This window comes from Xyrauchen texanus, chromosome 47, assembly GCF_025860055.1.
Source record: "Xyrauchen texanus isolate HMW12.3.18 chromosome 47, RBS_HiC_50CHRs, whole genome shotgun sequence".
Taxonomy (NCBI): Eukaryota; Metazoa; Chordata; class Actinopteri; order Cypriniformes; family Catostomidae; genus Xyrauchen; species Xyrauchen texanus.
Genome location: NC_068322.1, coordinates 23,833,691 through 23,848,116, shown reverse-complemented (window position 1 = coordinate 23,848,116; position 14,426 = coordinate 23,833,691). Strand labels below are relative to the sequence as shown.

At 39.5% G+C, this 14,426-nt stretch overlaps 1 protein-coding gene across 1 annotated transcript; it reads right to left on the bottom strand.

Moving 5' to 3' along the window:
- Window positions 1-745: 745 nt before the first annotated feature.
- Window positions 746-13,410, bottom strand: LOC127638882 (tripartite motif-containing protein 16-like). The gene is made up of 7 exons (XM_052120606.1): window positions 12,823-13,410; window positions 9,428-9,542; window positions 9,272-9,309; window positions 5,058-5,291; window positions 4,110-4,266; window positions 3,965-4,024; window positions 746-1,275 (listed from the first exon to the last, which is right to left on the bottom strand). The coding sequence occupies exons 1-7, from the start codon at window positions 13,408-13,410 to the stop codon at window positions 746-748; spliced, it is 1,722 nt and encodes a 573-aa protein (XP_051976566.1).
- Between the last annotated feature and the right edge of the window lie 1,016 nt (window positions 13,411-14,426).

The following is a 14,426-nucleotide window of genomic DNA, read 5'->3' as shown; positions in this document are numbered from 1 at the left end:
GTTGAAATAAGTTATTTCTTAGGTCAGAGAGTATAGATAAAAGGAAACACATTTCTATAGATGGCAGTTTGCATTTTGCAGAACAGGAAACAGCTTGCAACACATCAAATGTGTCTTGTAACAGAAAAAGTTAGTTATACTGGATAAAGTCACACACACACACACACACACACACACACACACACACTAAACTTACCGAAATTAAGAGATTTACCTCAAACCCGTTGTATCAAATTTGATACACTTTTCAACAATTTCTCGATCAAATAAAATGTACAAAAAGTTTGCACACATTGTTTTCATGCAGTAAATACTCAATTCGAAATCAGCAGCAATATAAGGGGTTACTTTTACTCAAAATCAGAAAAGGTTTCACATCAAAAGTTAAGTGCGTCAACAGGAAGGCAGCCATTTTGGAAATGAAATTACAAGGTCTTCTACCTCCAGAAGAGCAGTAGTACAAGACTCAGAATTAAAATATTAAGTCACTGTCAAGGGATTTTTTCACCAGCACTGAAATACATATAAATCTTCATTAATATATTTCACACAAATTGCACTCAAGCCTCTATACAAAAAAAAGAAACAAAAAAAAAAAAAAGAAAAACTATTAACATGCTGAGCTGGGTATACATAATGACACATGACTTTTCAAAATTCTAGTCATGTCTCCTGTCCGGAAACAGAGCATTGGCATATCCAAAACTCTACTCCCAAACTACATTCAAGACATTCATTTAATGATTCAAGAACACAGTGTGACCGATGAATGACCCTCAAGTGTAAACCCTGCATAGAGCGGCGCAATGAATAAATCATGTACTCTATGCAACAGCATCATCGTATCATTCTGCAAAACACTATAGAAACTCAGTGTGCCTGCCTTCTCATCCAGATAAACTCCAATCTTTGCAGATTGTGGAGGAGTGATGCTGGTTTTAATGCCATTGTGAATAAAATGGCATACGTATTTGCTGCAGGCCAAACACCAAGACTGCCAGTTGTAGCCAAACCTACCATAATTACCAATGCTTTTCCTGAATATGCTGCTGTAAGACACTGCAAAATGGACAGCTGTACCACTCCAGTCTGCCTCCCAGTAACTGCGACCTTCAACCCTCTCCACACACAGAATCTGGCACCAATAAGTGAATCTCTCCGGATGATCCGCACGTGAAGAGACGTCCCAGTCGCCTCGTTCCGCTTTTTGGTTGTCTTGCAATAACTTGAGGCAGTGGTGAGCAGAATCGGTGTGTAATTTCAACTTGCGGGCATCTATACAAGGAAAGATGAATATTTAGACAAGTTCAACCATGATTTGCAAACACTATACAGTGGTTCCAAAAAGAATTTGGAAAGTTAAGGCACACCGTAAGAATTTCACAGCATGAAAACAAAATATCAAACCAAGTGGCTTTAATTTAAGAAATTGAACAAGCACAAGCAAAACATTACACAAAAAGTAGTTAAGGTAATACAAATTATGGAGCCCCTTTAGAGGACTGGAAGGGGATTTAATCAGATAAAATCCCCCCATACATTTTTTCTACAGTAACCAGTTCAACTATGGTATTTGTAGTAAAACCAAAGAAATAATGCAGGGAAACCAAAACTGTGGTAATAAAAATCCTAATAATTCTTACAAAAACAAACAAAAAAACAGTTACTACAGTTTTAGTATAGCAACACCATGGGTAACTTACAGTGCATCCGGAAAGCATTCACAGCGCTTCACTTTTTCACATATTGTAAATGTTACAGCCTTATTCCAAAATTGATTACATTCATTATTTTCCTCAATTCTACACACAATACCCCATAATGACAATGTGAAAATTTGTTTGAAATCTTTGCAAATTTAAAAAAAAAAAAAGTACTCACAGCCTTTGCTCAATACTTCGTTGAAGCACCTTTGACACCAATTACAGCGCCTCAAGTCTTTTTGTGTATGATGCTACAAGTTCGGCACACCTATTTTTGGGCAGTTTCTCCCATTCTTCTTTGCAGGACCTCTCAAGCTCCATCAGGTTGGATGGGGAGTGTCGGTGCACAGCCATTTTCAGATCTCTCCAGAGATGTTCAATCCAGTTCAAGTCTGGGCTCTGGCTGGACCACTCAAGAACATTCACAGAGTTGTCCCGTAGCCACTCCTTTGTTATCTTGGCTGTGTTCTTAGGGTCGCTGTCCTGTTAGAAGATGAACCTGCACTCCAGTCTGAGGTCCAGAGTGCTCTGGAGCAGGTTTTCATCAAGTATGTTTCTGTACATTGCTGCATTCATCTTTCCCTCAATCCTGACTAGTCTCCCAGTTCCTGCCGCTGAAAAACATCCCCAAAGCATGATGCTGCCACCACCATGCTTCACTGTAATGATGGTATTGGCCAGGTGATGAGTGGTGCCTGGTTTCCTCCAGACATGATGCTTGCCATTCAGGCCAAAGAGTTCAATCTTTGTTTCATCAGACCGGAGAATTTTGTTTCTCATTGTATGAGTCCTTCAGGTGCCTTTTGGCAAACTCCAGGCAGGCTGTCATGTGCCTTTTACGGAGTGGCTTCCATCTGGCCACTCTACCATACAGGCCTGCTGCAGAGATGGTTGTTCTTCTGGAAGGCTCTCTTCTCTCCACAGAGGAATGCTAGAGCTCTGTCAGAGTGACCATCGGTTTCTTGGTCACCTCCCTGACTAAGGCCCTTCTCCCTAGATTGCTCCGTTTGGCCTGGTGGACAGCTCAAGGAGGAGTCCTGGTGGTTCCAAACTTCTATTTACGGATGGAAGCCGCAGTGCTCATTGGGACCTTCAATGCTGCAGAAATGTTTCTGTACCCTTTCCCAGATCTGTGCCTCGATACAATCCAGTCTCGGCAGTACACAGACATCATGGCTTGGACTTCATGGCTTGGTTTGTGCTCTGACATACACCGTTAACTGTGGGACCTTATATAGACAGGTGTGTGCCTTTCCAAATCATGTCCAATCAACTGAATTTACCACAGGTGGACTCCAATCAAGTTGTAGAAACATCAAGGATGATCAGTGGAAACAGGATGCACATGAGCTCTATTTTGAGTGTCATGGCAAAGGCTGTGAATACTTGTGTACATGTGATTTTTTTTTTTTTTCCATTTTTAATACATTTGCAAACAAGATTTCAAACAAACTTCTTTCATGTTGTCATTATGGGGTATTGTTTGTAGAATTCTGAGGAAAATAATGAATTCAATCCATTTTGGAATAAGGCTGTGATAAATGTGGAAAAAGTGTGATAAAATGTGGAAAAAGTGAAGCGCTGTGAATAATTTCCGGATGCACTGTATACACTTACCATATGGTTTTTAAAATAATGATTCCTACACAAAAGCATGGTTCCTACAGTAATACTATAGCGATGTTTCCTATAAACAATTATTTTTTTTTTTTGGCAGAATGATTAAGATCTTTTACTATTTTGTAGTATGGTTTCACTACAAATAGATTGGTTAATTGATACTGTAGGTAAACCATGTTAGATTCTGTGGTAGCTACGGTTTTACAGAAAATACCATAGTTGAACTAATGGTATTGTGTGGGAACATAAGTTATGGTGCATTAAAGTGAACAATTGTAAAGAACGCAAAAAAAAGTTATTGTGAGGGAACAAACTATAGTAGGGAAATACAAAATGTATGAGGGCTTTTTTAGGGAAGCAAACTATTTACAAGGGAAGAACTCATTAGGAGAAAATGCAAAACTAGGAAAAATGTTGTCCAGAAAATAATATTGTCCATTTCAATTGCTTCACAAAGTGAATTTTGTAAAAGTATATTTCTCAATTTAACATCTCACTAAAATTATGCAAATAATTTGTAAATTAAAAAAAAGTTTAAAATAAGTTTTTGTATGTATTTGATGAAATGTAAAGTATTTTCACTAATGTTCTGAGACTTTGAGCCAACATGGTCATGGTGCAACCATTGAAGATCATCTTACATTCTCTGAAGTCCACTCGGAGCTTGGGTTCTGCTGGAAGCACGATCTTCACTTTCTTGGCTTTGAAGGGCAATGCAAGCATGACACATAATTATATTTAATGCATTATATTGAGAAATGACTATAAAATGATATACTGACCTACCAGTCTCTGAAAACATCTGAATATTCTTCTGAAAGACTTCCTCCAGCTGTTTCTTCTGCTCAGATAAAGTAGACTCAACACCGAGCAACGCAAATGAGGAATCATCTTTCACAAATCCGGAGCTGGCAAACTCGGAGGAGCTCAAAGACTGAAACTTCTGTTGATGCAAAGATAGCAAATGTAATCTGGAAGGATTGCACCTTTCCCTAAATAATCAAACCAATGCTAGATTTGCATTTCCTGTAAAAAAAAATAGCAGTGCTTGCAAGGCAGAAAACAATTGCAGGTCATTTAGGTTCGGTGTAATAAAATGCTATATCAGAGTCATGCAACGTGATGATAAAGTGACAATGTTTATCATGGAACGATAATGGCTGAGTCACAATTGTTTTTAAAAGAATAGTTATTAGGCAGAATAGAGTATACAGTGCAGTATTCAGTTATTAGCTAGTGTTCTTTAAATTTAAAGTTGCTCTCTTGCAAAGAAGCGATCTCCGTTTTGATCCAGACAGACATAATTTTTCAGAGGAACATCTACAGTAGGAGCGCGTCACATGATGAAATCACTAAATTTATGCAAAGTTTTGTGAGGTTTGTGAATTACATTGTTTAGATGGTATGATATACATTTTGATATTTGCCTTTTTACCATTCGACAAGACAGCTAAAAGTTCCAGGGAACTGTTGAGTAGTGTCGGACGATATTTAAACAATAATGTGGTGTATTATTGTGGTAACACGATGGCACGTAACAAAAACAGTGATTAAAATGTCTTAGATGGCTCTTTCACATGGAAGCAGACAATTCTCTGCATCACAGCTCGCAAAATGGCCTAACAGTAAAATGTATCGGCTGGTGCAAAAATATAAAAATACCAACACTGGAAACTTGTGGTGCTTTAAGAGTTCGAGTGTTTGCAAGGTAGCACACTTTCAGCAAATGAGCACCTGGAGAAAATAAATGTGGTCATCTGTGCTCCCAAGCTCATTGAGTTCAGCATCCCTCTTCTTCATAGCAGCGAGCTTAAGCTCCACATGTTTCTGAAGATCTGTGGCTCGTCTCAGCTCAGTCTTCTCTTGTCGTCTGACTAGCTCATTTACTTTAGACAACATGTCTCCAAAGGCCTCCGTTATGGTGATGACAAACTTGTCATTATAGTCCACCACGGCCTGTGCGGAGTTCTAGATTAAAAAAAGAAAATCTTGTAAGTGGAAAAAAAAGTGGCATCGTAAATACTATGAGCCTGCTGTCGTCAGCATTCACAAGGTTTCGACACCTTTGGACCGGTGTACACGACTTTCAGTTGTTCGTAATTTACTGGATTAGGATTGGTAAAAAAAATTATTATTCCTTCAGAGACATTTCTATTTTTTAGAGCGGAGCATAAGTAGAAATAAAGTTCTCACTACAGAAAGGTCCATGCTTTGAGATTAAATACCTGCAAATTACTAGATGCATATATTTTTTACAGTTTTTCCACAATCACTTAATTATGCGTTTCATTGAATGAAAAAGTATGTAAAACAAAAAGATGCACTTACACTTAAAGATATGATGGCAAACTTGAGCTTCAGAAGTTCAAACTCTTCCACCTTTAGTTGTAGTTGTGATTTCTGCTGCATCTCCTGCAATAATTTCTATCGTAATAAAAAAAAAACATTTAAAAAAAGCCAGTAAAACGAAAACTTGCAGTATACTCTGCAAGTTTTGCAAGTGTGAGAAAATCCCAGAAATACTCAAACCAGCTCACATGGCACCAACAATCATGCCATGGTCAAAATCACGATCACATTTTTCTCCATTCTGATGGTTGATGTGAACATTAACTGAAGCTCCTGACCTGTATCTGCATGATTTTATGCACTGCTGCCACACGATTGGCTGATTAGATAATCACATGTATGATTGTTGATGTCAGATGGGCTGGTTTGAGTATTTCTGGGATTTTCACACACAACAGTCTCTAGAATTTACTCAGAATGGTGCCCAAAAAAAAAAAAAAAAAAAAACCCACACGTAAACGGCAGTTCTGTGGATGGAAACATGTTGATGAGAGGTCAGAGATTGGCCAGACTGGTTGGAACAGGCAAAGTCTACGATAACTCCGGTATCCGCGCTGTACAATTGTAGTGAGAATATAATCTCAGAATTTTGAGATGCGGGTTGGCACAGTTTTGGCGGCACAAGGGGGACCTTCACCACATTAGGCAGGTGGTTTTAATGTAACTTGTAAACACTAATTAAATGTCTTTTATTGAAGCCGTGTTTTTATAAAGCTATAAAAACTATAGACCTGATTTTATAGTGGCGTGTGCCATAAAGGAGAAAAATGAAGTATTTATTGTTAGTATTTAGTGGCAGTATGACATCATTCGTCACATCTATGGAATAAGCCTGATCATGGGCTTAGTAAACAGTGCATTTGGTTTTTTTCAGCAGGGTTGGGTTGAATGCACACAAATGCCAAAGTAATTTAAAATATGACATTCTTATGAAAAGTGCAAAGTAGAATAGTTCCAATTTTAAAAGTAGGCCGGGATATAAATAAAACAAATAAAAAAAAATTAAAAAGAGATTAAATCAATCTTCACCTGAACAATCCTTATATTGATTCTTAAAAATAAAACTAAAGATTGATCTTTTACTTCAGTTTTGGTCATGTTTCATTATTATATCAGTTAAATGGCAATTGAACTGCATAGTTTGGGCCCCATTTTTTTGTTTTTTTTACAACTAGCTAAATATTTTTCAGAATGTTCCAAATGAAGTTTGGGACATTCACTGTATAATTCACAGCATTAGCAGATACTTTTTTTCTTATGCAAGCAAAAATGGAAATAAAATGTATCGTTTAAAATCGGAATAGAATCTAATTGAGAGCTTTATCCATCAAATCGGGAAATCTGTATCCATACAAGTTTTTGTAAATATAGAATATTAAAGGGGTCATGACATGGTTTTTTTTATTGTATTATTATGTTCCCTTAGGTGCAATTATAGTATTAATATATTTTTTTTAAGAAAAACTTTTAAAATCTAGTGATTTATGACCTTTTCCCACCCTGTTTCTCATCCTCTGATTCAAACAGTCTGTTTTGGAGGCGTTTTCCATTTAAGACTTCAGTGTTAAGCCCACTGTTATGATTGGCTAACGTCAGTGCCTATGTATCAATTATTGACGCCTCCAGCCAGAACAATATGCAAGTAAACTAAGTAAAAACACTGTGATTATTCATAATGAATGAAATTGCGCTTTAAAAAGTAGTTTAAAGTTTAAAATAGATTACTTACAGTTTGCGTCGTCGTTGTTCCCAGAATAGTCAAGCACGGACTTATCTTTGAGCAACAGTTTTCTGGCAAAGCCAGCATCATATTGAGATTTGTTCTCAAAACAGTCATCCTTAAAATGTACAGAACAAGCGCTTAAGTTAACACTGCCGTGACTGGGTAGATCCGCAAAAAATAAACTGCATCCATTTTTCCCTGACGTCTGGATCTTTCGGCAGCTTATTCAGAGGTTTTGTTTGACCACAGCCAGGAACAGCACGTCTGTGTGGCATCGTAATTTTCCTGTGCACAAGTAGTCTCTGTCAGAGCTCGCTGTCCATCGACTGAACACTTGTGAGGCGACGGCGATCTGAAATGAGCGTAATCTTGCGCTTAAAGCGTGAGTTATCTTGTGCTGGAGGCGGTCATATGCAAACGCTGTTACGTCACTTCTAACCGACACGTCACTTCTAACCATGAATCCAGAACGAGCTGTATTTTGAGCTTGATTAAATAAATGATTCGGTCTAGAATGGGGAGGACGTCTTAAAATATTAAACTTGCAGGACGTTTTAATGATACAAAGACCTCTTATATACCAAAAGATCAAGGCAAATTTGGTTTCTCATGTCATGACCCCTTTAATAAAAAATAAAAAAAATACCATTTAGAAATATTCTGGGTTCAATACAAGTTAAGGTCAATCGACAGAATTTGTGGCACAATATTGATTAGGCCGGTCAATTAAGCAGAGAAACAATAGAATATTACCTTAAATATTTTCAAAATATGAATATTATTCACATTTTAATGTCATATGATTCGTTAAATTTACGTTGCTTCCTTAGTCCACAAGAGGGCGCAATAAATACACCAATGTTTCTCAACTGGTGGGTCGCAACCCAAAAGCGGGTCGAAGGTCTATTCCGAATGGGTCGCGGACAGCAAAGAAAGAAAAATGTTGGCGGCCGCCCAAGAGATAGATTATTTAATGATAATATAATATATAATGAAAGATTTAATAAGCTCACATTCAGCTAAAGGCTTCTCATTTGCACTGCGATATTTTCATGGTGCGATTAAAGCTTTCGCGTAAGTGTAACGGAACCAGCTCGTGCTAATGATCTCCTCTGACACACACGCAACAGCCGGCCTTCCCTCGATAATGTGGTGCGCAGACCTCAAAACCAATGTGACCCATTTCAATTCTAGCAAGACTATTCTAGATTAAAGAGTCACAGAGGAAGTCAAGTCAAACCTCTCAAACAGTACCGAGGAGAAGAGCAACACTCTTATACGCTAAAACATAAAATCATTACACATCACCTTTACAAAGTTTCATGATTTTACATGAGTAAAAGTAACTTATATTTTGACAAAATGTTATAGATTTCATATGAAACTATAGGCAGAATATAGGTAGAATCCATTGGACTTCATTTTTACATCAATGGCAGTTGTAGTTAAAATATTTCACCCAAAAATGAAAGTTTGCCGATAATTTAACATTAAAAGGATTTCTTTTCAGGCCTCCTTTAAATGATGCAAGTGAACGTACTCCATTTTCTCCAAATGGTGCATCAAAATCCACACGTCTCCAGTCGACAAATAAAGTTCTTCTGAACTCAAACGATTGATTACTTTGAGAAACAAAACAATACTTCTATACTTAACTACAAATGTTTGCTTCCGTACTGTGACATGCGCTCGTGAGAGGGATGACATAAGCTCATTGGTAATGTCACGTGTGGAGGCAGGAAGCACGTCATTGATTACAAGAGAAACTTGCAGACCAAGTACGGTTCACAAACCAAATCAGTCCTGAACAATATAATAAAATCATTCCCAAATAATACATCTCCACAATACAATCTCCAGCCAGTGCAGTGCTGACCACACCAGCAATCTCCTCAGGAAGGGTTCGAGTGTGGCCTGTGATCAAAAAAAGATGCCAGGTTTGCAATATCCTCAGAAATAAAAAACTTAAACACATTGACCGCAAACACACAGAACAGCCAATACAGGACATGATTACATCATTCCATCTTACAAGTCGGTGCATCGACAGGACAAATGGCATATTTACGGTCCTTAAAGATACCAAGGGTCACCGTGTCACTCTTCATATTAAGCTCAAGACATGGGGAGAACACCATACAAATCATCTGTGTATCACATGAATGTCAGGTCAACATGGAAGTTGCACAGGCCTGATGTCGTACCAGTGCAAGCATATCCACTCTAAGTTACTGCACATCCTCAGCAGAACCATTCTCCCTGAAAGAGGTTTTAACAGAGATGGTGAGAGCAAAGTGGTTCAGTAATGAAAAGATGATATGCCTTACTCGGCAGCAGCTTGCCAGCTGCATACCACTCGCTGTTCAAACTTCGATTGGCACCCCTGAAACAAATCATTTAATTTCAGTATTTGAACACAGTATGTGTCCCATTACAGCCGGTTGGGACGTGTAATGGTTGTGTATGACACAAAATTAAACATGGCATTGTCCCAGTGCCAAATTGCAGCATTCATGTGTGCACAAATACGTTGCCAAATGGCACCCATTTCAGACATAACATGATCCGTTTCAAATGGTCTTCAGCAGAGAAGAATCGCCACACAATGTGCCACATGACCATGTTGTAGCAGTTGATATCTCTCTAAAGTGTTGTCTTCCAGTGCGACTTTCCAAACATATGGATATGGTTTACTCTTCTTCTTCTGGAGAACTTTGGGGTTTTCTCTGAAAGGTAGATACTGGACATTGCCTCCAGCCCACCATTACATTTGCACCCCCTTCCTACCAATTCTAAATTGTTACAGTATAGAAACCCTTCAAGAGGCCCTTGCAAGTGGAAAACAAGCTACGCTTAGCAGCAGTGAGGCAGGTCTCAAGTATAGACACATATATCAGTGTGTGTAATATATTTGCAAATATTACATTTATAATAAATATAAAAATTCTTTAACATTCTCTAAAGGAGCTCCCAGTAATCCATTACATGGCATGGTGAAATGGCTCCATTCCAACAGACATCTGTTCAGGGGCCCAGTGCATGAGACCCTTTTCCTTACCATGGATGAAGAGGACAAGGAAAGGCCCTCAACAATCTCCTGGAACAATCATTAGCTTCCAAAGAGCCCTTCACATTTCATTTTGTGTTCAGGGATGACATTTAGTTATTTTTGCAAGATTGTCATGACAAAATTGGCCCAAGTGTGAATTGTTCATTTGAGGAATTTTTAATTTATGTTTTTGTTGTATAAAGTTTATTTCTTTTAAAATTGTGTTGTGTTTGTTTATTTGAATAACCTAGTTGTAAAAGTATATATTTTTTACTTTTACTCACTTCCGTTCTGTGGCTGCGGTTCTGAACTGCTGGTGCTGCGGGTCTGCAGCTGGATACTATTGTGAAATCAACGGTTTTAATTTTCAGATGCCAGTATAAAAATTCACTTTTCACAATCAGCCATGATTAATTTAATCCAAGATTGAAATTGTCCAATAACGGAGTGCACCTTTAAAGAAATGTAAATGTCTCCCTTTTCTTTATAGTAGGGCCTAATACACATGAACAGATGTGGATTGAGATTAATTTAAAACAGAATATTTCTTTAAAGGGTAACTAAACCCCTGCTCAGAGTCTGACTCCACCCACTAGCAATATTTGAAAAATGCTCGAAAAGTGGGCAGAACCCATCGGGGATAGAGAGGACGAACCGAGGGCGGGGCTGAGCGGGGGGGGGCGTGCACCTGAGACCCGTAGTGACAGATTAATTGACAGCTGCTGTCAGACTCTAAAATGGAGAGTGACTGGAGTGAAGCAAGTAGCTTTGCCACAGAGCGGTCTTTTGAAGTCGAGGACCTTTCTCCCCCACCTTCACCTGAAGTGGAGGAGGGTGAATTGTCTGGGGACACAGGGCCGGAGCCACATCAATTCGAGCCGCTGGCTCAAACTGCGGTTTTAACTCCCTGTTGAGCATCCGAGTGCGCATTCACCTTCACTCGCGTGCAGGAAAAACAAACGAAACGCTGTTCAGTGATGTTTATCCTTTTAGCAGGATTTTTATTTAGCAAGCTTCACTTGAACATAACATCAGTTAGCTGTTCTCTCAACTTAGAAGAATGTGACGTAAAGCGTAACGTCATCGTGTACAAAACCATATACCTCCAAGTAAAATTATACAGGTAGTCAATACCGTAATACAATGTATACGTTTAACACTCCCGCATCGCGAACGCGCGTTTGTCTACCCCAGAGGATTAACTTTAGCCTAACCATAAATTGTGATTCAAATATATATGATCACTCACCTCAAGACGCCGCTGAGGTGGTGGAGTCCATGCAGGAGGAGCAGCGTTTGGCACTGCGTCGCTTTTCAGCGCAAGCTGTTTGGAGAAGCCCATTTCCACCTCCATTGCGTTAGAGAAGCAATCCCGCGTAAAATGCAGTTTGCACACTCCTCCAGCTCTAGGCGGGAACTCGCGGTCTTCCAGAACAAGGACGTGCAACCCCTGGTGCCTAATTTCCAAGTCTGCTGGAAAGCTATACAGTCCAGCAGTGCTGTTGCAACCAGAAACACTACACCTACTTACCATCCTGACCACTGTACTAAATACAGATAATCTACGCTAACTTGAAGCTATCCTAACTGACGCAATACTATGCTACTAACTAACTATGCTTCTAACAATACTACACTAACAAATATGCTAATTAACTACCTAGGCTACATTAAATAATCTAAATAACTATATAAATGCTATGCTAAATAGATGCTAAAATACTCCATCCTGATCGTTTTCAATACTCGCAATTCCAACTCCTGACTCGCTACAGTGGTTTTGATGAAACGAGATGGTTTTTATACTGCCATGGGCGTGGTAGCTCGTACCAAGGGCGTGGTGAGTTGGAACCTGCTTAAGTCAGCTGTCACCGCTTACGTCAGGAAGTACCGCAAACAGCCAATAGGAAAATTCAACTGCAGTAGCCACTGTTCAACCTGAAGAGGGCAGCACTCAGACGTTTTTACACCATATATTGTAGAATTAAAACACTTTATACACAAATGTCAAAAAAATTACTTGAATCAATGACCAGTACTAATAAAGCCCCATTCTTACAGATCATTAACTAAAAAAAGTTGGTTTAGGGTTTAGTTACCCTTTAATAGGCCAATACGCATATTGTGCAAGTGCAAGTCTAAAAGTGTGAATTTCCAGCAAACGTAACCATTCAGAACTGTTAAAAGCACGAAAAAGTACTTGCATATAGAAATACACCGTTTATTTGTAATGTAACATCTAAAATCAGAGCGCTTCAAGTCGCTACGGGTTAAAAGTTCCTCCAATTAAAGAGGCGCCATCAGATGTGAGCCTGTATACAATTAATTGAATCACGTTTAACGACATTACTGTACATTAAAACAAATATTAGTCTCACCTTTTGTGTTCTCCACGCATTGACAGCAGAAGTGGTTTGATGGCCGCTATGACTGTCCATCATACACAGCATACAGAGGCAACACTTATCATCCACACAATACACCTCGAGCAGTTTATTATGACTTTTGCATATTTTCTGCTGCAGGTGTGAGGAGGGCCGCACCAGAGTGTGTCGATGCAGCGCGCGGAACTCGTAGTGATCTTTCACGTGCGTCTCGCAGTAGGACGCCAAGCACGTCAAACATGTCTGTACGGCTTTCTGCTTCCCCGGCGTGCAAAAATCACAGTATTCGTCCAAGACTGCAGTGGAATCCAGACTCATACGAGTGTGTGCATGCGTTTTCATATTGCTGACTGCATCAGCCAGAGCCGTGCATTTCTTCACTGCAGGTCTGCAGCTGAACTCTTCCCTGCACTGCGGGCAGCTGCATGGCTTTTTCTGCGAGTTTTCTTGATCCCAGCAGTTTTTGATGCAGCTCATGCAGTAGCTGTGGCCGCAGGGAATAGTTACTGGATCTTTCAGTAACTCCAAACATACAGGACAGCTGAGATAATTCAGACTCTGATCGTTCACTGCATGTGCCATAGTGAACACACAAACGCAGAGATTTCCCGCGTTCGGCATTTAAATTTAAAAGGGGCGTGTTCAACTTCAATTAGGACATATTAAGGGAAATTAAAAGAAACAGTTCACTCAAAAATGCAGTTAAAACGGGTTGCTATTTTATTTTACTCACTTTGCTGAATAAATCTCACACTGTTGATATAACCATGCAAAAAAATCACACAGAGTAAAAATATGAGCTATAAATCGGCAAAATCTGCTCCAGCCCACTATACACTGCAGGATTTTTACAGTCCTTTAAAGATAGTTGCTTGTCAAACTGAATGATATGAACGCATTGATATCACCATGGCACATTATGCTACATATTGTGTGACGATATGTCAGACTGCACGATTCAAATCCTAGCCGACTGTGGTCCCAATCAGGGCTGGACTTGTAATCTGGCGTACCGGGCATTTTCCCTGTGGGCCAACGCGCTTTGGGGCTGATCAGGGGTGGACTGGCCATTGGGAGAACCAAGCGGGCCGGTGGGTCGTCCGCAAAACGTGCCGAATGGGCCGCGATAAGCTCAAATGAGCCAGTGCATCATGCAGAATGGACTACAGAACGGCAGCGCGATATGCAGAAAAGGACAGCGAACAGTTTACCTTGCTGAATAATTACAGATTAACATTGATTATAACAGTTACTGTGCAGGCAAGATCAAGACCTGTCCAATAAGAAGAACGCCAATTCAGGAAAATTCAGTTTTGATCCCCAAAACCGAACGAAGGTCCCTCCAGGAATCAAATGCCCTGCCGATGTTCACTCTAGTTTTCGCTCAACCACGATCACGTTCCCGCTTAGCCAGACTGGATTCAGTAGATAAATGTTTCTTTTTGGCTTACTCTGAGTTTATGTAGGAGTTGATGTTGTGCTGAGAGCCGGACGTTTGCTGGATTCCATCTCTAAGTTAACGTTATCTTGTGTTGTAAACTGTCTGTTGACGCTGTTGAATAGAGGAAGAGAAGCTGTCTGAGGCAAGGCTCTCGGGA

Coding starts and splice junctions, on each gene's coding strand:
- LOC127638882 (XM_052120606.1), bottom strand. CDS start 13,410: ATGGCACATGCAGTGAACGATCAGAGTCTGAATTATCTCAGCTGTCCT. Junction 4,025..4,109: donor TCAGATGTTTTCAGAGACTG/GTAGGTCAGTAT, acceptor TGCCCTTCAAAG/CCAAGAAAGTGAAGATCGTG. Junction 1,276..3,964: donor CCGAGTGGACTTCAGAGAAT/GTAAGATGATCT, acceptor TTCCTTGTATAG/ATGCCCGCAAGTTGAAATTA.